The 22,762-nt window shown below is 50.0% G+C and overlaps 2 protein-coding genes across 5 annotated transcripts in view; one reads left to right on the top strand and one right to left on the bottom strand.

Moving 5' to 3' along the window:
* Positions 1-496: 496 nt before the first annotated feature.
* Positions 497-22,762, top strand: part of snx7 (sorting nexin 7) — a 42,329-nt gene continuing 20,063 nt past the window's right edge. The window contains exons 1-9 of one of the 3 annotated variants that reach the window (XM_076014119.1): positions 497-690; positions 1,472-1,657; positions 2,357-2,467; positions 2,550-2,708; positions 3,248-3,446; positions 3,585-3,784; positions 4,146-4,232; positions 7,171-7,323; positions 11,085-11,310. In XM_076014119.1, the coding sequence (XP_075870234.1) occupies positions 607-690; positions 1,472-1,657; positions 2,357-2,467; positions 2,550-2,708; positions 3,248-3,446; positions 3,585-3,784; positions 4,146-4,232; positions 7,171-7,323; positions 11,085-11,276 (1,371 nt within the window). In that variant the 5' untranslated portion in view covers positions 497-606 and the 3' untranslated portion in view covers positions 11,277-11,310. Of the gene's footprint in view, positions 691-1,471; positions 1,658-2,356; positions 2,468-2,549; positions 2,709-3,247; positions 3,447-3,584; positions 3,785-4,145; positions 4,233-7,170; positions 7,324-11,084; positions 11,311-12,354; positions 13,370-22,762 lie in introns of those variants that run through there. The other 2 variants (XM_076014121.1, XM_076014122.1) reach the window with 2 other exon arrangements.
* LOC142880307 (phospholipid phosphatase-related protein type 5-like) overlaps positions 19,204-22,762 on the bottom strand; it is a 31,448-nt gene continuing 27,889 nt past the window's right edge. For both annotated transcript variants that reach the window (XM_076014123.1, XM_076014124.1), the window contains one exon: positions 19,204-21,662. In XM_076014123.1, coding sequence (XP_075870238.1) covers positions 21,633-21,662 — 30 coding nt within the window. In that variant the 3' untranslated portion in view covers positions 19,204-21,632. The remainder of the gene's footprint in view (positions 21,663-22,762) is intronic.

Below are 22,762 nucleotides of genomic sequence, written 5' to 3'. Positions count from 1 at the left end.
CATATCATCCATAGTAACACATCTTCAGACATCCTGCTCTTGTTTCCAGACGTCTTTCTCACTTTTGTTTGTTTTGTTGTTTAAACTTTAGGACTTCTCATACTCGCTTCTCCTTTGCTCATGTACTCTACAGGACTTATGTTTGCAAATATATCAGCAAATATATTTGCATAGCTGTGTAATTGTATGTGTATATTTAGGGGGGAGTAGAGGCGGCTTTGGGGAGAATTGTTTAAGTGAGTGTGTGTGGGGGTGTGTGTGAGTGTCCTTGTTCTTACAAATTGTGTACAATGTTTACATTCACAAATTTTATTTTATTTTTTTTGCATTGTTTGTCTTTATTTGTATGGAACCCCTAAAAATGAGATGGGACTATCCGTGAAATAAACAAATAAAGAAATAAAATCCTTCGCACTCAGAAGATTTAGTAGGGCCCGGGCCGAGTTTTGTTTTGGAAAGGCCTCCACCGGAAGTGCTACTCTGCACTAGCTAACTTTCTCCCGACCGTGTCGCGTTGCTCCAAAGTTTTGCGGTTGAAGTTCGCCTCCCGGGGTTCCCGTCTGATGAGCGCAGCACTTCTTCGGGAAAGTCGCCTGACTCGGAGCCATGAGTGGACAGACGGTGCCCGCCGACTTCTCCGAACACATGCTGGACCTGGACGAGGACGAAGACCTGGAGGTGTTCAGCAAGGTGAAGGAAGCCGAAGAAGGCCGAGCGAAAGCCGAGGCGAACCCGCAGCCCCAGTCGCCCATCGCCGCTAGTGGCTACGTGGATTTGGAGCGGTGGAAGCGACACAACTAAAACGAACAAATGAAACCGTATCGGCGCGCGCGTGTGTGTATATGTGTTCTCGTTGCTGTGCGGAGAGAGAGACTGTAAGCAACACTCCCTGTGGTGACCCGTCGCGGTCCCCAACACACACACACACACACACAGTGACGTAGAAGAAAGGCGAAGTTTGCTAGATCAGCTGATGGGAGAACCGCAGCGCCCACCACCACCACACAGCGTTCAGTTTGTGAGCACTTCCACTTCCCGTTCCCGTTCCCAGTCTGAACTCGCTCACACGGTGTCACTCGAGCGCTGTTGAAGCTACCGCTGCTCTTTGACAGGGACAGAGTCTTTGATTCGGCGTGGCAACATCAATACTTAATCACAAACGTGCTTTTTCCAACTAACCAACTGCAGCCGTGGGCCGTGTCGAAGGTTTCTAGGTCAGCTGATGGCTTTGACCCTAGAACCACACTCCATGCACTTTTCTGCTCACTTGTGTATTTGGCACGTGCGCTTGTAGAGATCCAAGTGTTTTCAGGGCTTTCAGGGTTTATTGAGTGTCACTAGTAACGAGTCACACTTTACCTCAGTATATTATTAAAGAATGGCTGCATCTGCAACAAATTGCCGCCGGCATCTTCTGATTCTATTCTAAGTGGTCGTGACTCTTTGTGGCACCGCCGTCTCGTTGGTCCAGAACACGTCGCTGGCAGACGGAGGTCCCATGCCCAACTCCCCCGGCTCCATGGTCAACCAGTACAGGCTGGACGAGGACGACGTGGAGCGTCACCTGGGCGTCAGAGACCTCTTCATCACGGTGGACAAGCCGGAGAGCCACGTCACCGCCATCGAAACCTTCATCACCTACAGAGTCGTGACCAAGGTGGGCACCTCGCCGTTTGGCAGAACAAACACGTGACCTTTTTTATTTATTAAAAAAATAAAAAATAAAAAAAATAGTGCAGTACAGTGAGCTTTTGACGATAAAGCAGCCCGGCGGCCCGACCCAATTCACCGCACAATAAGTGTCGTTGTTTGGGACCAAATCTAATGGCTTCCTAATTCAATTGCGGCAAAATGTAAACAGAGCTCCTAATGCCGCTGGATTAGTGCTTTTCCAGTGTGTGTGTGTGTGTGTGACGAACAAGATTTCACAACGCAACATTCTTTCCTACACTCAGTCAGGAGGGAGACTCCTGCAGCACTTAGGTGCTGTGCTCTCCCTCGCAAGGACATTCTTGCTTTGCTTTCGGCCGCTCTTCTTATCTCTGCCGAGTGTCGGGAGCGCTGCGGAAAATCAAGGCCAAGGCTGAACTCTCTCTGACTGCTGAGGGATCTTTTCCTTATGAATTCCTGGCAACACGGTGGCAATAATCCAGATTTGAGAATGCTAAAAAAAAAAAAAATAGAAAAATAAATAAAGAATCTCACTTTTTGAAAATCAGCCCCGTGTGACGTCACGTAGGATGTTACACCGGGTCAGGTGTCTGCGCCGCCACGTAAACGCAGGGCTAAGCACGAGGGCGAGATCCAGAGAGTTGTGTGTGTCGGCTCGGCTCTGACGGTGAGCTCCTCCCACCAGACCACGCGGAGTGAGTTCGACGCCAGCGAGTTCGAGGTGCGGCGGCGCTACCAGGACTTTGTGTGGCTGCGCAGCAGACTGGAGGAAAGCCACCCCACGCTCATCATCAGCGTACGTGACTGCAGTATAAATGTCATCCATCCATACCATCCCAGCGTGCATGACGTGTGCTTCCCCTGCTGTGTGTGTTCAGCCGCTGCCGGAGAAGTTTGTGATGAAGGGCATGGTGGAGCGCTTCAACGACGACTTCATCCAGACCAGGAGGAAGGCCCTGGACCGCTTCCTCAACAAGATCTCCGAGCATCCCACACTGACCTACAGCCAGCACTTTAAACTCTTCCTCACCGCAGAGGTTTCTGTCCCTCCGTCTCACGCTCACACAAACACACAAACACACAAACACATGAGAAGAGTTGCCATAGTCAATTCATATGACTAAGATTTCGACAAAGTACAATTGCGATTTGCAGGTGTTTCCATTGCATGGTGTGAAGCACACATGTCGTCCTGCGAGACCGCGGCTTTTCAAAGCCCTTCCACCTCATTTCCCTTCATAATTCCTCTGCATTTCTCTGTTGTTCGCTGTCAAAGATGGTTGTTATATTTTTCTCTTTGATTACTTCGCCATTTTCACTTAAAGTCAACCGGTCACGTGACCTCGTACGTCTCGTCCGCTGATGTGTAAATGCAAAAAAAGTGTTTCAGTGACACCTAACGCTCACAAAACCTTTTAGTCACGTTTGAGAGGTTTTTCCAAGTTTGGCTGTGTACATTTCCATTTTTTTTTATTGCGACGTTTGGGTTTTGCGCAGTTCTAGGGGTGATGGGAACGCAGCTAGGGACTCTGATGCGCAGCCTCGCTGAAGCCCTGGCGTGTGTCTCTACCGGCAGGAGCTGTCGTCTCACAGGAAACAGGGCCCGGGCTTCCTGAGCAGGATGGGGGAGACGGTGAGGGCCGTGGCCAACTCTGTGCGCGGCGTGAAGGGCCGGCCGGAGGAGTTCACGCTCATGCAGGAGTACGTGGACGACTTCAGCAACAAGATCGGCTCGGCCGACAAGATCACTCAGAGGATCATCAGGGAGCAGAGAGGTAGGAGGGGGAGGGGGAGGGGGAGGGGGAGGTGGTGGTTTAATGAATAAATAAATAACTTGCCGGGACTTTTTGCCACTTGCTGTGCAAAGTGAGGTCCTCTGATGTGACCAATCCTTCCGCTGCCTTCTCCCTCAGAGTACCTGGAGGAGCTGAAGCAGTACGGCCCCGCCTACACACAGTGGGCCGACTTGGAGGAGGCGCTGGCGGAGCCCCTGAGGGGCGTGGCCAGCTGCGTGGAGCAGTGCGGCAAGGAGACGGAGGAGCACGTCCAGCACCTGTCTGACGCGCTGGTCCCGGCCCTGCACGAGTACGTCCTGTGTGCCGAGACGGTGAAGGTACGACGGGAAAACGGCTTCCTCTAAGTTTCCTCTCTTCCTTCGTCACACCTTTCCGTTGCTCTTTTTACTTTGTAGCAATAAAGTCATCTTGCCAGTTTCAGGGCTGATTGTTTCATGGTTTCCACCTCACGCAATTCATTTTTTGTCGAATTCAAGAAAGCAGAACGTTTAGCCCTAAAAACAAAGTTTTCCTGCCCTGACATCACAAGGGGCCGACCACACCATTCATAAAGTTCATTTAGCATCATATTAGGACCTTTTGAAGTGTCCTCCTCCCTGCCGGCCTTTTCATTTGTCTTTAATATGAGATTTATTTGGTGAAAAGATGGTAATGAAACGCTGCCCTGGTGGGTTCCAGGCTGTGCTGAGGCGGAGAGACAACATCCAGGCTGAGTTTCAGGCCAAAAACGAGGCCCTGATGTCCCGGAAAGTCGACCAGGAGGTGGTAAGTGAACCCACACACACACACACACACACACACACACACACACACACACACACAAAGATCACACACGCTCTCCTCCTCCATCCCTGCTTCCCTCTAAGCCAGCCGTGGTGTTTGAGTGTCCTCCAGTCATCTTCCTGGAGATTAGTTTTAATAAAGTGAAGCAGGGAGCTGGCAGGAGAGGGAGGGGGAGGGGGAGGGGAGGGGGAGAGGAGGGGGGTGGAACTCAGCTCATATTGGGAAGGGGGGAGGGGGGGTAAAGAAAAACAGGCTTCCTGCGAGGATTATCCAGATACCTGGGCTTGTCGGCTGGGAGTCGCTGCCGCGCTCGCTGGGAGTAAGAGCTGTCAATATTATTTCACACTGTAAGCCCGGCAGCTAATCGCGCCGTAATGAAAATTCCCATATCCTCTCTGCCGACGGCGACCTGCTTCAAAATGTCAGGAGACAAAAGGACGGCGGAGGAAGTTGGGAAAGTAAAAGGACAGTGCTATTTTTAGACGCTCTGACTTGTTGCTTCCACACCAGTCTGCTGCTGCTCAGTGTGTGTGTGTGTGTGTGTGTGTGTGTGTGTGTGTGTGTGTGTGTGTGTGTGTGTGTGTGTGTGTGTGTGTGTGTGTGTGTGTGTGTGTGTGTGTGTGTGTGTGTGTGTGGTTAATTTGCAGCTGTGTAGTCCACCCCCACCTCAGCCACCAGGTATCAGAATCCATCTGTGAGGTTTTAATTAGCACAAAGAGACTTTGCACAAACTTGCATTGTGTTCTTGCCCTCGTGAGCACCACGCGTGCGTGTGCGTGCGTGCGTGTGTGTGTGTGTGTGTGTTCTGTGTCAACACAGCAGCTAGAACTCGGTCCAGCAGAGCCTCTGCAGCATATCCACCTTGCTCTGAGCCTTGGGAGCAGGTCTGTACTAATGAGAAGGTAAATGTCAGATGCGTCTGAGCCTTTGTTGCCACTCCCAGCGGAGAAACGGCGAGGCACCGCGCCGAGTGGCGGCCGCTGCAGCCCGGGAGACGCGGCCGGCTTCCATGCGGCTCTCGTCTAATGACGCAGCCTTTGATTTCGCTAATTTATTTTGTAATCTGGGTGTGTTAGAAGCCGTCGAGAGGGCCGCCAGCATCGCCGGCACAAAGGCGCTGTATTTTCTTCCCTGTTCACGCCGCAGGCTAATGGAAATGGCTCGAGCCGTCGCTATTGTCAGACACCCAGGGTTTCCATACCCATCCCACCCGCCGGTCGTATTAGCCAAATTATACTGTGGGCCCAAAGGTGCGAGGAAGAACACATCATGGTTGTAGTTTAAGGCCCAGTGTGCAGGTATTTAGTAACATCTGGTTGTAGAAAAGAAGAAATAACCAGTGTGAGGCCGTGTGTCTCACATCAGATATCAGTGAGACTGATCGCCCGGGTTTACACCCCCCCACCCCCGTTCCCACGTCAAATACAGCCTTGTGTTTTGTGTGGATTCTTGGTTCAGAGTGTGTGAAATGATGCCATCTAGTGGTGAGATTTTATTTTTATACATTTTGTTTTTTTTTTAATGTCCAGAGATGATTGTTTTTAACCAAGCGTCTCTTTCTGTTGTGAAGGTTGTTTTGCCTCCACTCACCCGCTGGTTTCCGTGGAACTCAGACGCATCTGCCAAGTTGAATAGACATAGTTTGAAGGGTCAAAAGCCAGTGATTACAGACCTGATTAGCGTGTGTCTGTCTGTGTGCGTGTGTGTCTGTGTGTGTGTCACGCACTCAGACATAGCTGGAGGCAACATTCCGTGACCACCGTCGCCCTGCTGTCTTGTCAGTGGCTTCATCTTCAGGCCACCATGTGTCACAACCAGGGGGACGTGACATTTCAAAATCTCCCAGCAGGGGGCAGTGTTGTACCACTTTGAGGGAAACCGAGACACCTTTAGTTTTTCAAGCTGTTGCGTGATACATTTCAAAGCCGATTTAGACGTCTTCACGTCCTCAGCAGGTTTTAGTGGCTCACTTTGTTCCCATCAGAGCACATTTTCAGAAACAAACGCTGAGTGTGAGCGTCGTCGGCGTCAAATGCAAAGTCATTTGTCGTCCATGAAAGTGGACTCCATGTCAGGCAGCATTAACATGATTTACTTCATTACCATTACCACCTCAGTCACGTTTGGATGCTCCTCAGCCGCCGCCACACGGTGGCTCCATCGATATTTCTTTTTTTTCTTTCTTTTTCTTTAGCCGAGTAACGAGCACAGCCTGCTGAGCTGCGAGTGTGTGTGTGTGTGTGTTGTCTTAAGCACGCTGTGGTTATTGAACTGGAGTAAATGCCAGTGTCAGTGTAAATGTCAGACGGCTGATCCCAGGCCAGCCTGCGTCCTGCAGCTCTGTGAGAACACGGCAGCGCAGTGAGTGCACGGCGCCTCACACAGTCGCACCTCTTGTCCTGTGTGCTCTGGACTCTTCACTCAGCGGGCTGTTCTCTCACTGATGATCAAGCACGCACACGCACACACACACACACTCGCATATGGTGTTTACTGTCACATGGTCGCCTGTGCTGTCCATTAAAGTTATTTTGTGAAGGCAAAGGCATTTAGATGCACGGATTAAACTCACGGCCCCTTTTCCCTCAAAGCTGCACATCAAACCCTGCCGCACTTCTGCGATGATGCGCCGAGCTTTAGTTTTCCTGAGTGGCATCTATGGAGATAAAAGGCCCCTGGAGGATCCCTGGAGGAGCAGTCATCACAAACAGTCATGCTCATTAAATATTTAGCCTTGGCTCTCACTCCCACGTTGGAGTTTATTCCTTAACAACGCTGCCAAGTTGCAGATAAACTGACCTCAGGCCTGTTTATCTTCTCACCTGATTGACTGCAACGACTGGTGTTGTCACTTGAGAACTGAGTGCTGACTCTTTGCTGTGTGTGTGTGTGTGTGTGTGTGTGTGTGTGTGACCGGCAGCTCCAGGACGAGGTGGACAGCCTGTCGGAGCGCTTGGAGGAGGCCAACAACGCTCTGAAGGGGGACTGGGGCCGCTGGCAGAGCGGCCTGAGGACTGACCTCAGATCAGCCCTCCTCACCGCCAGCGACAAGAACATCCAGCACTATGAGAAGGTGAGCGAAGGGTTCCTCAAAAGAAAGTAAGACTGAGAAAGGCAAATCTCGCTAAACTGTGTTTGGTGAGATTTGCTTCTCTTTTTTTTTTTGCCAAATTTCTAAATCAATATGGCACGGAGTGCAGCACGAGCGCCTTTTCGGTTTAATTTGCCGCCTCCGTCGTGTAGACCAAGAATAGAGGACGGAGATACTGATGGAGGAGAGTAGGAGGGAAAAACCTTTCCAGGACAAGACAGCCTTTTGTCCCAGAAACAAAGCGGAGCGCAGACGGCAGGGAATTAGAGGGTTTTTTTAAAGAACAATGCAGCTCGCTGGAAGGGCGTCTCACTCCACAGCAGAGGAGGACAATGAAGCTGTCACAGTCTGGATCCTTACCACTTTCATCAGTCAGTCAGTCAGTCAGTCAGTCAGTCAGCCTGGATTCCTGAGAGTGCCGTCAGAGCGGAGAGGCTCTTTCATTGGTCACCGTCTCGTGGAGGCTTTCAGCCAGCAGAGGGCAGCAGCGCTTTTCAGTCCCTCAGCAGCCAGTCAGCTGGAGCTTCCCCAATCATCAGCACCTAAAAATATATATACATGTATATATAGATTGATATATACGTGCGTGTGTGCGTGTGCGTGTGTGTGTGTGTGTGTGTGGGTCTGAAAGAGCATTGAATGGACAGATGGTGATTCTCAACAGTTGAATCAGAAGGTCTAAAAGGATCTGTTTGAATCATATGGACCTGCTTCACTGCTTAATGCACTTAACGCTCATATGCTGACATTCAGAGTTGAGTTCAGTGCTATGAGTCATGCCCAGAGCAGTCATTTAAGCCAGCTGGCCATTAAATATGTATTTAACAAACAAAAAAAAATGGGGGGAAAAAAAATCATCTTGGAGCCAAAAGTGACTCTCAGTTGAGCGCCTCTCCAGCAGCTGCCTGCACGACTGGCGAGCAGTTCAGGAGGCACCTTCCTGTTTTTGACAGAGTGCAATCGGTGTGTGTGTGTGTGTGTGTGTGTGTGTGTGTGTGTGTGTGTGTGTGTGTGTGTGTGTGTGTGTGTGTGTGTGTGTGTGTGTGTGTGTCATATTTGAGTTTTCTCTCCAGTGGCTCTGTCTGTCTGTCTGTCTCTGTCTCCCTCTCTCTCTGTCTCTCTTCCCTCTCTCTCTCCCTCTCTCTCTCCCTCTCTCTCTCTCTGTCTCTCTCTCTCTCTCTCTCTTGTGACGTCTCCCTGCAGCCTCTCTGACAAAAGCAGTCATCAGCCGCCACAACGCACCCTGGCAGGGGAAGTGCAATATATATCTAATGGGCGCTTAGCCTGCCTGTGTGTGTGTGTGTGTGTGCGTGCACATATCCAATCACGTGCACAGGAGCCGCCAAAAGGCTGAGCTCTGAATGTGAGGCGTTGCAGCCCTTCACGCTTGTTAGTGTGAAAGCCAGAATTCAAACGCGCAGCCACGTTGACACCATGGCGACCGAGCCGCCCATGTGACGACGCGTAGAGCCACACGTGAAGGCGGCTACGTGTTCACACACAGACGTGTTCAGGAGGATCTCTCGCCTTTGCATTCGAATCCCACCGCCTATTTTTGGGCCACTGGGAAGTAGTTTGTTTTATTTTATTTATCTTTTTTAATATTGCAAATTCAGTCTCGTCCACGGCATGCATATGCATGATGTTTATTTGTTGATTTCTTTAACCTCTCCCCCTTCCTCTGCCGTACCGGTAATTACCGCTGGAAATACCTGCTGTTTTTTGACACACTTGGCAGTCCTCAGAGAGCACGTTCCATCTGGAGGAAAGCAGCAGATTCCAAATATATGCGCAACATTTGCATAATGAAAACCCCTGCATTTCCTCTGATTGTTTTACCACTCGCTCAGACTGTGGGAAATGTGCTATAGAACCTTTAGAAGGAAAGGTGGACGTCATCACGTCCTCAGTGTAGTGATAGCCTCAATGCTAAGTACATAGTGTGATATCTACTGAGATATGAAACAAATAAAGACCTCACACTTAGTGTGTGTGTGTGTGTGTGTGTGTGTGTGTGTGTGTGTGTGTGTGTGTGTGTGTGTGTGTGTGCCAGGCATAGTCTGGTGGCTGCATATATTTTCTTCTCACCTTTTTCTCTCCTCGTTTCTTGACATGGAAACCAGATCAGATCAGATTTTTTCAAAAAAATGAAGAAAACTTTTTTCCACAGAGTGAATAACTGCAGCTTATCTGAGTGTAAACAGTTTTCCCTGCACGATAAGCAGCTCACAGTAATGGAAGAGCAGCGGCGATCCTCCCAAAGACGGTGCGATGGAAACTTTAGAATTGTTCAAACAGATGTCGCAGCGTCACCCACCATGCATCGCCCTGCCGTTGACAGCGAAGGTGCAGCAGAATAAATATTTTCCGCCCCCGACTTGCAGCCGTTTTTATGGAAACAAGTCATAACTGCAACAGGAATCGATTTCATTTCATTTTGAGTAACTGTCCCCTTATCGCCTCTTTTATCACGCCGGCATTCCAAAGCGCTCAATGAGCAAATAAAAATAATAATAACCCTCCGCCGGCTCGCCCGCCTGCTCCCAGAAGGGCGTTGTCACTGTTTGCGGTGCGCTGATATTGTTATTCAGGTGCGGGCGGGCGGCCGCAGCGGTGTAGCCGCGGGGCCGGTGAATGATTTATCGCAGCTGGAGACGACGGAGAGATGGAACCGTAAGAATCTAATAAGACACACGATCCTTGGAGGGAGGGGTAGTGCGAGGGGGTGGGGGGTCTTATCAGCAGCAGGGGACGGATGGGGGAGGGACTGTGGAAGAGGGAAGGTCATCACGGGGAGGCACCGCAACTTCTCTCAGCGTCCAGCAGCAGGAAGACTTCCAGCCTCTCAGATATTAATACTGCTCTGTGTTTACGGAGCTGCAGCGAGAGGAGTCTGGCTGCCACGCCGACTCCCCCGACGCATGCATCTTTAAGCGGGCGTGTCGGCGGGTGACGGTGCGGATCTGCCTCGCACGCCGTCGCTGTGCATCAGCCTCAACGTCAGGCGGCGGCAGCCAGGTGGCGCTGCAGAGTGAGTCTGACCTCCATTGCAGGGGTCGAGGGTGCGGTGGGGTCAAGGGTGCGGTGGGGTCGAGGGTTGGGGGGTCACTTCTCTCTGCAAACACTCTGAATTTGAATCAGATTCAAGCAGCTGATTTATAAACGCTACAGTTCCTTCTACAGCCTCAAACAGGGGGCGGGGCTTGTATTGAATGTGACAGACGGGTGGCTCGTCCAATCATCTTCCACTGATTTGAGAAGGAATCTGATTTGAATCAGATTCGCCTGCAGTCTGAACGCTGCGTTCAGACTGAGCAGAGTCCGGAGGTCCGGTGGTCCGGACCGTGGTTTTCAGGCAGAACCCCGAACCTCCTGGCTGACAGACGAGTCGGCGGCGCCGGTCGAAGACGTGGCGCCGCACTGTATGCGGTCACTGTGTTACTACTGTGTGTAACAGACACACACACGCTCCATTATTGTTGCAGTGTGTTATTTTTAGGAGCCAGCGTTGTTGTCATGCTGCCATGCAGCCAGACTGGCGGAGATACTGCACATATGCTGCAGTGTGTTTGGCACCGACCCTGCTGCGGTGGATCGGTGCGTGCGTGCGTGTGTGTGTGGGCGTTGCAAAGCCTGTGTGTGCCAAACACTGTGTGCTAAATTTGCAATTCTATCACAGCATCAGTATGCAGGATTTTTTCTTTATCTATTTTTTAAACTCGGGCTTGTTTCTTTGTGCCCAGGCTGCACAACTGTCTGGCAGTAGTGAGATGAGGAGGAGCTGCAGGGCCGCTCTTCATCACCACCACCACCACCACCGCCGCAGGAGGTGGGAGGAGAGCGGCCGTCAGCACGGGTCACTTCCTGTAACCGTGCAAGACTTCCTGCCTCGCACACACTCACACATGAGCACGGCAGCCGCAGTGGGACTGTGACCGAGGCAGCCTGCGCTGATAGGATGGCGAGGGAGTCGCAGAGGGAGAGACTGCTGGGAAGCGGCTGAGTACGACTGTTATTCTGATGCAAAGGAGACCCCTGAGCTTCACACGGACCATTATTTGTCCTGCTGATTTGATATCTAACAAGTGAAAATATACGCATTTAAAACAAATGTCTAATCAAAGTGGATTACTAAACTTGGCGCCCCCCCCCCCCCCCCGCTCCCCCCACCGTCGGGTGGTGGATGTGATGCAGCGCGTTTGAAGATGTTGCAACAGTGTTTTTTTTAACTGCCGTTTCATCACAGAGCTGCAAAACAGAGCGCAGTCGAGTGTTCAGGCGCCGCAGAGACAGAAATGAGAGGAGAGCCTGCAGAAACGCTGTTTGTGTTGTCTTGTGGTGTTGTGTTGTGTGTGGGTTTGTGTTTTTTTTTTTCGCCCGGCGCTGTGGTTTCTCCCAGATGAGCGTTCAAGTCCTCATTGTGGTTCCTGGCGTGAAGGAGGCTTCTGAAGAGCTTCACTGATTGCAGGGATGTGATGTAAGAGGGACACAATCCAATGTCGAATGAGTGAATGGATGAGTGTGCGAGTGAGTGAGTGAGTGAGTGAGTGAATTATTACTGTGTATTTACGTCAAAAATAGAAGCATAACAATGATGCTGTGGTTTGAAGAGCTCACTGACAAATAGCAGGAGAAAGATGAACAGCCTCGTATTCCATCCTTTATCACAGCTCTACTTTTGATCCCGACGAAGTGAAGCAGCCTCAGGTGATTTATTATCAGGGTAAAAAAAACAAATTGAGATCCAGGAAACGGCCTGTTTAGCCCTCTGTTTACAGCCTCCTGCTAAAACTGGACCTTCCATGTGTTTGGAAGGAGAGAAAATCTGGATAAAGATAACTTTTCAAAAGAAGATTTTGCAACACGCTTTCTTCTTTGCGAAACAATCTCTGCGCTCGTTCAAGACGTTTGATCTCGATGTTTGAAAACCACACGCTGAGCTGCAGCGTGCAGGGAGAGCAGCGAGAGCTGCGTCTGGCGGCGCTAACGATGAAGGACTGCCGTGTGTTTCAGTGCCTGGCTGTGTGGGAATCCTTCCTCCTGTCTCAGAGAGCCCAGCCGGCCGCAGAGCAGAGCCACGGCCAAGGAAGCCCCTGAAGCGGCTGCGGCCAGCGCCTCCCGCAGGCCGCCGGTTGTGTGAACGCAGCCGGACCGAGGACTTGAGCGGACTGAACCTGTGACCACTGGTGCAAACCATCGTTTCCGTGCGACCAAAACAAGCGCGACGCTGCCTCACGCACGCCGCCCTTTGACTGAGATCCCTCTCATCTCCCGCTGCTCAAAATCACTCTCCCGGGCCCCAAATGTCCACTGAGCTTTCTGTCTGCCTCTCTCCTCCTGCTTCTGCAACTGCTGATCAGTCAAAAGAAGTCATGTGATTGTCCTGTGTTTGACAGCATCCTTGAAAGCTTTAAACTTAACGAGCGGATACACAAAAAAAAAAAAAAAAACAACAGCAGCCAAAGTTCATTCAGGGGGAAGAAAACACTTTTTGCAAAACACTTGAGTGCAAATAATATTTGTCCAGCCGCCTTGATTTGTCCAGGTGGCGCTGTTTGACTGACAGGAAGTTGTAATTCTATAACTTGTTTTTATGTATCTTACCGTTAATGTCAAGAGTGCACACCAAAAAAATATTTCATTTGAATCGCATTACTTCAAGAGCATAACCTCCTTATTGTTCAAGGCCAAAACCCCACCAATGGTTGCCAGCAATTGAGGAAATGGAATTAATAACTGTAATAATGATGCCTTAATAAACTAGCCTGGGGTGTTTCTAGCTTTAAACGGGTGCTTCTAAAGATCCTCAAGACTCATGTTTACAGGCGTGATGATGAAAATGTGCCACAGCGTCTTTGTAACGGCATTTTTTTTTTCTTTTTTTATCAAGCTCATACGTTTTATGTCTTAAACCCCTTTTCCTCTTTCTTCTCACTCTGCTTTATCGAATGTAATAAAAAAACTACATGAAAACCAATATTTTTGAGACCTTGTCATAAAGTAATAAAGGTGGATCCAAACACTAGAACGTTGCGCTTGTGGCGTCTTGTTTCTCAGCATGAAAGCAGCGTCGGGGACGACGAGAGAGGCGTTAAATGTCTCTCGGAGGTATTCCGGTTCAAAGTCACTTCCCCGGCATTCCCGCTCCTCCATACACAACGCTCACGTTCTCATCGCTTTTCTCCCCGGTGAGCCGAGTTGTGTGAGCGAGCGGGAGGGAGGGAGGGAGGTGCTAATCCTCAGCGCAGCGGCTACAAGTGGAGGCATTATTGCTCTTTCATGAGGACGGATCTGCCTTCATGAAAGAGCAACATAAAACAGTTTTGGAAGGCAAACACGCATTTCTCCGGGGTGGAAGTGAGAGCCGGCGGAGCCTTTGAATAAACACTCTGCCTGAGTTCATGCTAATCACTTCCCAAGCGCAGAGCAGTTGTTTCTCACAATGAAGAAGGCAGTCACGGCAATGCGTCGGTCGCAAACATTTTTATTCAGCAAGTGCGCATATTTCAAATGATGTATTTGTATTGTTTGAATAGTCAAACAATAAATAATGAATGGCAGACCTAAATACACACTCGCGCAGGAAATAAACGACGGTACAAAAGGACTTCTCCTGTCTCTTGCGCTCCTGAGGAGGACGGAGCAGCCGAACAGGGGCGGCTACTAAGTAGGTTATCGTACAACACTCAAGAACATTAAAAATGAAAAGAGCTTCTTTAAAGAAAGGACGTCCTCGCTGTGGGGATTGGAGCCCTTTTCATCAGGGGCATGCAAGTCAAAGCAGGAGGAGGGGGGAGGAGGAGGAGGAGGAGGAGGGCGGGAAAATCACTGTTGCTGCGTTTCCATGACCCCTAGAATTGCACAAAACCTAAATATGGCAATAAAGGACTGGTGATAGAAACGGCTCATCTTGGAAAAACCTCTCAAACGTGGCTCAAAGGTTTTGGCGCTCCCGTGAGGCGGATCTTCAGAAAGGTTGCTTTTATTTTGCGAACAACTGTCATGGAAACGCAGCTACTGTGTTGCTTGCATGGAGACGAGAAATCTGAACAGTGTCGGCAAATGAAAACCCACTTTTCAGAAGAGTCGCTGCCACCGAGATGACAGACGTCATCAGTCGCTGTCGTGTGCAGGCAGCTGCAGGCGAGCCCCACAGCTGCCGCGCAAAAACATCCTCATTTCTTTTCAAGCTCACGTCGCATCACTGCGGCTGAACCCATCGCGAGTTGACTCGACTGGCTGACTGTTTCTGCTCTCGGCCGCCTGATGCAACTCCGCACCAACACCTCTGAGCCGTCGGACTCTGTGTGTGGCTGCGGGACGGGACGGACGTGACTAGAAATGCAAAGGGACAGTGATGCTTTGCTGCTAGTTGATGTTGTATTTGAGGATAAAACAAGAACATTTGGACCTGTGAACCTTTTTTGCAAGAGGCTCAAGCTTTTGGAATTGGACCTCAGTCAAAAGCTAAACTGCAACCCGCTGTTGCCTGAATCAGTTGGATCTCTGCGGAGAACGTTTGGAAAGCGGCGGCTGGATTGATCTTCTCCCACTCACTGTTCTCCACCACCAGCGGAGCCACTTGTAGAGATGTTTAGTCTCACCTCAGTCCTGGTCCAGGTCAACTCACAATACTGTCACATTTGGAACGCCAGAACCGTCAGCGTTTTCCCATTGAAGACTGGTTTGTGGTACTAATTCCCACTTGCCAGCGATTGTCTCCCACTGCACACAACCACTCGATGAATAATCAATGGACTCGCTCCTCTTCAAACACAACACATCTGCTGCGTCTCACCGCCGCCTCATTTCTCCGAGCTCCAGGGCAGAGGTTCTGGACTAATGGAGCTTCCCCCAGGTGGAGGAATTCATAATTCACCGAGCGCACGTGTGTAAAACGAAAGCACAGAGTGAAGCGGAGCCAAAGTTTCCTGGTGCTGCAGGAGGATGAGGAGCCGAGTGCGGTGGAGGAACTCCAAGTGGGCCAGCGGAGAGGAGCCTCCAGATCCCCAGCAGGCAGCAGGCAGAGCCAGCTCGTAAACGCGCGTGTGTGTGTGTGTGTGTGTGTGTGTGTGTGTGTGTGCATGCTCACATGATTAATGTATTCAACCATGCATGCCCCACTTCTTCTCCCACGCTCGCCAAAAAGGAGCAGCGGCGTTCTGGAATGTGACAATCAGGATCTTTGTTGCTTCTCGGTGACGAGCTTCATCCTTCTTCATCTTCTCCACCACCACACAGCCTTCATTCTGAATTCCCTACTGCTTTGAATCTGGGCATGGATAATTGTTTTGTTTTGCTTCATTGTTTTTCTCCACGTGCTAAACCTCGCAGTGCCGCGATCCTGTCAGCGCTAAACCCTGGTTAGATTTTGGGCCTTGTTTCCAAGCTGATCTCACAGCGGCAGTGATGATCTGCTTGCCTGCTGCCAGAGGAAACTCTGTGTTTTTCCTCAACACTCAGCTGAATCCCGCAGCAGCCAACCAGGCATGGGTCACAGCAGGGGGGCTGGCTGTGAACAGAGGGCTAAAGCAGGCTGTTTTCTGGAAGGTTGCCAAGGGTTTTTTTTTATTATTATTATTTATTATTTATTAATGCACAATTAATCATGTGAGGCTGCTTGACTGTGATCTACTTCCTCTTCCTGGATGACCCTGATGTGTTGCACCTGACCCTGGTTCAGCCAAACCCAGTCTAGTGTCAGGACATTGTTGCTTCTCTCTTTCTCTCCACGTTGCAGTGCTCCAGATTTTTCGGGGTTTTGTTCTCGATGCTCCTCTCAGTTCTCTGTCTCTGTGTTTTGTGTCTTTTTGCCTGCGACTGCTGACTCTCGCGCTGCAGTGCCCTCCTTATCCATTAATACTTATCACATATTTATCCTCATCCTACATTTGCTGATCTCGTTCAATGAATCTTTAAACCTAAAGTATCAAAGACGGCGTAAATGAAACATTCATACTGCAATCTTGTTATTCCACTTTGAGAGCTGGGAGACAACACTCCCCAGACCCCCCCCTCTCCCCCGCCTGCCTGCCTGCCTGCCTGCCTAAATGAATGTGCTCAACGTCCCTCGGCCGACATCTCATCTTGTTTTGGTTTTTTTTTTTTCCCTGATGATAGAAAATCTCCTTTTAAAAAATGAATCACCCCACGTTTCTGCAATGTCGCTTCCAACCAAAAACGCTGCTGATGCCTTCGTCGGCTATTTCCGTCCCCGACATCATGTGAGCATCTCGTCCCACACACTGAGCCCCGCGGGGACCACGCAGGGCCAGACTCGCAGTCAGCGAGACATAATGCGACTTAATGACCGCGGCTGGCCGGCCGGCCGCTAACGCTGCGCAGGCCTGCCGCTCCGGCGTCTTCGTGTCCTGTTTCCACCTCGTCACCGAGTCCCAGTCAAACACTCAGGGAATCCACCGCTGTCTCTGCGACCAGCTTTTCCTCTCTCTTTCCTTTTCTCGGTGGCAGATACGCAATGTGAACCGCCCTGCGTCCGGAGGTGCTGCCTGTTTGGGGATGGGAGTCGTGCGGGTGGTGGCGAGTGGTCCGCCAGCCGTCTGCTGAGATCGATATACAGCGATGGTGTTGTTGCAGCGCAGTGACTCATCAGCCACAGGGCTCGCAGCGCCGCCGAGGCTTCCCTGTGAATGTGGATGAGCGGCCGGATAGAAGGACTTATCAATTTTAATGATGCTTGACAGCTGAGGGCCTCCGACGGGGCTGGACATTAATAAAACTGAACGTGTTCTTTATCTGGTAAGTGGAAGATGACTTTGAACTTGCTGATATAAATTCAAATACATTTATTTCAGTCTAAAGCCAAAATCTGTCTTTACAAGAAGAGGCTGGGATGGTTTCTTGTCTCCCACTGACCCAGCTGGGCAGCTGATTGAACCAACCGAGTGGCTGTCATTTGACACCAGTGTGTGTGTGTGTGTGTGTGTGTGTGTAAACAGGACGTAAACTCACGGCCGTGTTTTGATCACAACATTAATCCTCTGCCAATCTTGGGAACAGAACGAGAGCAGCGCTCGCCGCTGTACAGACGCCTCCCGCAGGGGCCGAGTGTCAGTCAGCAGAGTTAATGCGACGGAGAGGAGGCGAGCTTCGCAGCGCCGCACGCCTCTGAAACTCCACTTCCAATCGGCTGGAAGTGCCTGCGCGGCACATTTCCCACCGCTGCAACGGCTCTCCTCATTCCGAGGGAGGAAATGGGTTCGGGGGAAAGGAACCTGTCGGTGGCTGCGAGCCACGGGAGCTAAATTACCAGCTCGTCCTAGCAAATGTTTTAGCAGCCTCCCGTTTCCACAGCCTGCTTTCTGGTCGGCCGGTTTTATTCATGTACGCGATTAGAGGGAGGTTTGAATGAGACAGTTTGTGCGCTCAGAAGTTTTACCTCCTCTTAAACTTCAGGCTGGTGTGAACGTCCAGCCTGTGACTCTGATGCTCGCACAGCGCTTTGTGATGTATGAAAGCCGGCCTCTCGTGAACTGAAGCGGCTTATTGGACGCCGCGTGTCTTCGTCTCCCACCCTCGTCTTTGGAAACTCAGTAAATGTCCATTTTCTAGTAATGGAGGTGGAGGTTGATTTAGCGCCCAGTTGTGAGTTTCAACTAAAGATCTAAATCTCTTTGGTAAAGGGAGGGGGGAGGGGGGAGTAATCTCCCCCATCCCTCCACCTCACTCCCCCCCCACCTCCCCTCCCCATCACCTCTGCTCCTGCAGCGGCAGGCCGGCAGACACCAAGATGATGTTTGCTCTCCGTCTGTCTGGGCGTGTTAGCGCGTCGTCCTCCAGCCTGGACAGCACGGAGCGGAACAACACTGCCTAAGTGACGTTAATGTGTCCTCACCTCGCAGGACAACACAGTCCCGTCCCCACTTGGCAGAGAGGTGTCTGACACACACGACTGCCGTCACCTCCGGGCCACCGTTGCTGCTGCTGCTGCTGCTGCTCTCTGCACCTTGATATGCCGATGTGCCATTCTCCAAAGCTGCTGCCTGCTGCCGATTCTCTGATTTGAGTCTGAGTTGTTTCAGCACTGCGGACAGCAGCCGTTGGTCCTCTCTTGTTGGTTTTTCTTTCGCATTTTTTGGTCGTTTTCCCTCCGTCGGCTCGCCGCACGTCAGTGGGCGGAGCCTCAGTGTCAGACAGCAGACAGAGGCCGTCATCCGTCAGGTTGTTTTTAGCTGCAGCTACGGAGGAGTTGTATTCGCGCCGATCACTCGGAGAAGAACGCCTCAGCAGCGAGCAATTGTTCGTCGGCGAAGTTGTCATCTTCAAAATGCTGCCTTGAAGAGCAGATTTCATCTTTCAGCATCAACACAAGTTCTCGTTCCTCGTCGGGATGCAGTGGTGGAGCTTCGTGCTCGCTCAGTGCTCAGTCTGGAAGGTCGTTTGGGTCGTCATGTCAGAACTTCCCGTTCCAGAACTTCCCGCTCTGTCTGATGTTCTGTCAGATATGCAGCGAGACTCCCTGTGTTAGCGGCAGCGGCGGAGCGGCGCTCACACCCACTGATGGGTGTCAGGAGCAGATTAAAGTTCTTCCCTTCACGCTTTCTATACATGGAGACTTTCCTTTTATCTCTCTCCTCTCTGCGAGCCTCTGATCTCCTTCTACCAGATGATAATGAGTTTCACACTGAACCCCGGCTGAGGCGCCGGCGCTAAACAAAACTGATTGCTGTTGAAAAAAAAGAGAAAAGGCTGCGCTGAGATAGCCATGGTGTTGTGACCTGGAGGCTTTGCACTCGCACCTCTATTCTGAGAGCACGCCACCGAGCTCTGTGTCTGCTGTTCACGCACGCTATGGCTAATTAGCATACGTCTATCTTGGAGGAAGAAATTATGACAATCAGGCAATGTTTAGAGACAGACCAGTTTTCTCTTCATTTGTTTATTTTTTTATTAAAAGGCTTTAGATTTTGTACAGTGTAAAAGGTCACAATTGAAACTCAAGTTAAAAAAGAAGATACATTTGTTGAGGAAAAAACAAATGACGACTTAAAACAGAGATAGGATGTGCAACGTTTACCCAGAGGGAAAGGGGCACAGGGTCATAGGGGCCAAGATCCATTTGTGGGAAGCAGTATGATGTCATCTCAGTGCGAGTGACGTTGGTCACGAATCCACTAAAAAGGTATAAAACGGTGAAATCAAACGATCTCTTCAGAGTCGACCGACATCGAGGAGCAATAACAGTTCCGTGGAATAGAAGAGCCATTAATTATGAACAGCCACACAGTGCACAGTCATAGTAAAAATAGACAGCAATACAGCAGTAATATATTCTTTGTGATGTATACATATATAGTTATATTTATATTCTCTTTTAAATATATCAGGGTTTTTTTTCTATTTCATGGGCTGATTCCTGAACTTTTTTGATCTGTGTTTTTAAGCAGCAGCAATGCGAGTCGTTTGTCTCAGTGGTTGTGTTTTGCTATGAGAGGAGTTTGAGTCGGACTGATGCTTTTTTCATCTTTTCATCCGTAGTGCCATTCTGCTCTCGCACCTCCCGACCTCCGGGCCTCTCGCCAGCGCCATACCGTACGACCGTTACAAAAATAGACATTTGAAGAAGTGCACCTCGCCGTGTCCCCGCCGTCCTCCCCCTGCTGGTTAAATACAAAAGCTCATGGTCGGGTGGACTCGGTGCAGCGGCGGAAGTGGAAGAAACCAACAAAGAGCATTTTAGTTTCCGTGTTTGAAGCTGAAAGACGCACCGGCACTGCGTGAGTTGCATCGTGTTAGTCGTCGTCCATGTTGCCCCTCGCTTCAACTGCTCGGAAAGCAGAGAATTCCATCCATCACCAAACATTTCAAAGCTAAATGATCTTTTTTTTTTTTTTTTTTGACCACTGGGGGACGTAGAATCACGCAGACTGGATTTGATTGCAATCCGCACTCTGCTGTCTGGTTGCCAGTTTGCTTGTTTTTGGAGTCGATTATTAACGAGCTAACTAACTAACTAACTCAGTCCAATATTTTACACTGACGATCCAAAATTATTCCAAAGTGTGTGTCATGGAAATGCTTTTCATCAAAAAAAGGAACAAAGAACAACAACAGTTGAGGGAAGAACAGGCTGTGGCTTGCACATAAATACCCATTAATGCAAGATTAAGCCATTTATGACACCAAGGACCAGGCCATAATAAACATGTGACTGTTTTAATTAACTAGAACTACAAATATTAAACGTATATTCAAAAGAAACAGCGTTATGTCTCTATTGAGGCATAAAAAATACTTTTGTACATATAAACATGAACTGAAACCAGTTTTTCATTGTCTTCATGTTGATGCACTGGAACCAAGATGATGATCAGAGATGCCTGTGCCCTGATTGGCTGTGATATATAACCGCAGAGGCCGCCTCCCCTCCAGACCCCAGCGTGAAGACGGCCCCTCTCCTCTCCGTGTGTCCATGATTGATTTTTTTTTTTTGGATATGAATAATATATTCATTTGTTTCTCTGAGAAAAAGAGGAGGAAACGACTCAGTTGCGGATTTGCACGCACCAACGTTGACCTGATCAAGTTAGGACGAGGTTCTTTACGACCTCTGAGGACATAAATGATCCAATGACCATGAAGTCGGATTGTAAGAGAGTGCAAAAAAAAGGTTTAGTGCTCACATCAAAGTTTTAAATGTGGAAGTTTCGATTGCTTGGGCCAGTTTCTGCAGTTTAAATGCTATACAGCAGCCTGCCACTAGTGGCAGGATTTTTATTTTATTTTTTTTCACATTGATTTGCAAAATAAGTCGGAAGAATGAAAATATCTGCCCCTCGAGGCAGAGGTGGGATGACAGCATCCAGTTCTTTTCTTGGATTTTATAAATCGCATATATTTTTTTTTCAATTTCAAGCTTCTTTTTCATGGTGCAACACCTCTGCTGGAGGGTTTCCCCCTCACAGAGGCCAACATCAGGCAGTCAGAGAAGGACTTTCGAACAAGTGCATAGGTGAAGAGAGCAGAGGCTGCCGACTGACTGAGTGACGCCTCTTTCTTTTTTCTGGATTTTCTTTTGTTTTCTCTCATTTACGTAAGTGAAGCTGTGACAGCGGGAGGGGGTGGACAGAGGGCATGGGGAGGGAGGAGGTGGGGGGGGGGAGGGGAGACAACATAGAACAACATACCGTGGACCAGACGCACACACACACACACACACACACACACACACACACGTACGAAATGGGTCAGAAGCATTGCGCTCTGTCTAATTTGGTTGGACGGTGAAGAGCGTGGACGTCCAGTGGGTCTGCCACACGGCCGACTCCACGTCATGTGACCTCAGCGAAGGCGATGTGATTCTGTTGGGGAAGGAAGGAAAATATATGATCAGAGAAACAGGAAGTGGGGCTGTATTTGGTTAAGAAGAGAGTATTTAAAGGTGTTTAAACTAATCAGCTGTTGCCTTCGTCAGTCAACAGAAGATTTTACACGGCCGCCTTCTCTTATGGGCGTCAACCCAAATTACGCAGGACTTGGAAACAGTCCTTCCGCCAATTAGCAAATCTGCAAAATCCTTCACAGATATCAAAGGATTTAAGTTGTAGAGGGGGAGGAACGCCACCGTGGGGGGGGGGGCTGTTGTTGTTGGTCGGCTGTGAAGACTTTGATTCTCTAATCCAGCCTCTGAGAGGGGTTCGGCTGCAGAGCGTGAGATGCAGAGCTTGAAGCGAAGGGACTTGGTAGAGATGTGAGCTCAGAGTGCGCAGTGCCGACACCCCCACCCCCCACCCCCCGCCCCCCGCCTCCCACCCTCCCCCTCACTGCCCCTGCTTCCTCAATTAGAACTACTGTACATTTCTCTGAGAGGCAGAAGATCTTAGAAAGACGCTCCGTATGGGGCTGCGCTATAAACGGACACGCTGGCGGTTCATTGAAGCAAAGCCCTCTTCACGGCCCGGGCGGTTCTCACCCTCAGCCAATCACACAGCCAAGCCGCTGCGCCGTTTTCATGCGGACATAAATAGGCCTTAATGTGAAGCCACAGGCGTCACTTCCACGGATCGAGGCTCGATGCCGATATGCAACTCTCCCCGAACAAAGTGAAGGCGAATGAACCAGATTCCACATCTTGCAGTGGCCTCTCACAGGTTAATCCTCAGTCCCAAATCCCCTGGAAGATTTAAGAGATCAAGGTCGTCAAGTTCCTCATCTGCGCTTCGAAAGATTTGTTGATAGTCCCCAAACGTGATACATAATGCCTGCAAGAAGAAACACGGCGTTCAAAGCAGCTGGGCACTGCAACTGGCAACCCTGAGCGCAGCACAAGTGTGCTGCTGCTGTAATGCATCAGGGCCAGTGTGACGTCTGGCTGTGAGACACCGGCCTCATCACTCAAACAGCCTTTTTCATAACACAGGATTGTACTATTGACCTATTGAGCACTGTTGTGCAAAAATGA

The sequence above is a fragment of the Nelusetta ayraudi genome, unplaced genomic scaffold (genome assembly GCF_046127955.1).
Source record: "Nelusetta ayraudi isolate G7.1 ecotype Tasmania unplaced genomic scaffold, CSIRO-AGI_Nayr_v1 ptg000166l, whole genome shotgun sequence".
Lineage (NCBI taxonomy): Eukaryota > Metazoa > Chordata > Actinopteri > Tetraodontiformes > Monacanthidae > Nelusetta > Nelusetta ayraudi.
Note: the sequence above shows the minus strand (reverse complement) of the source record. Positions and strands in the feature narration are given on the sequence as shown.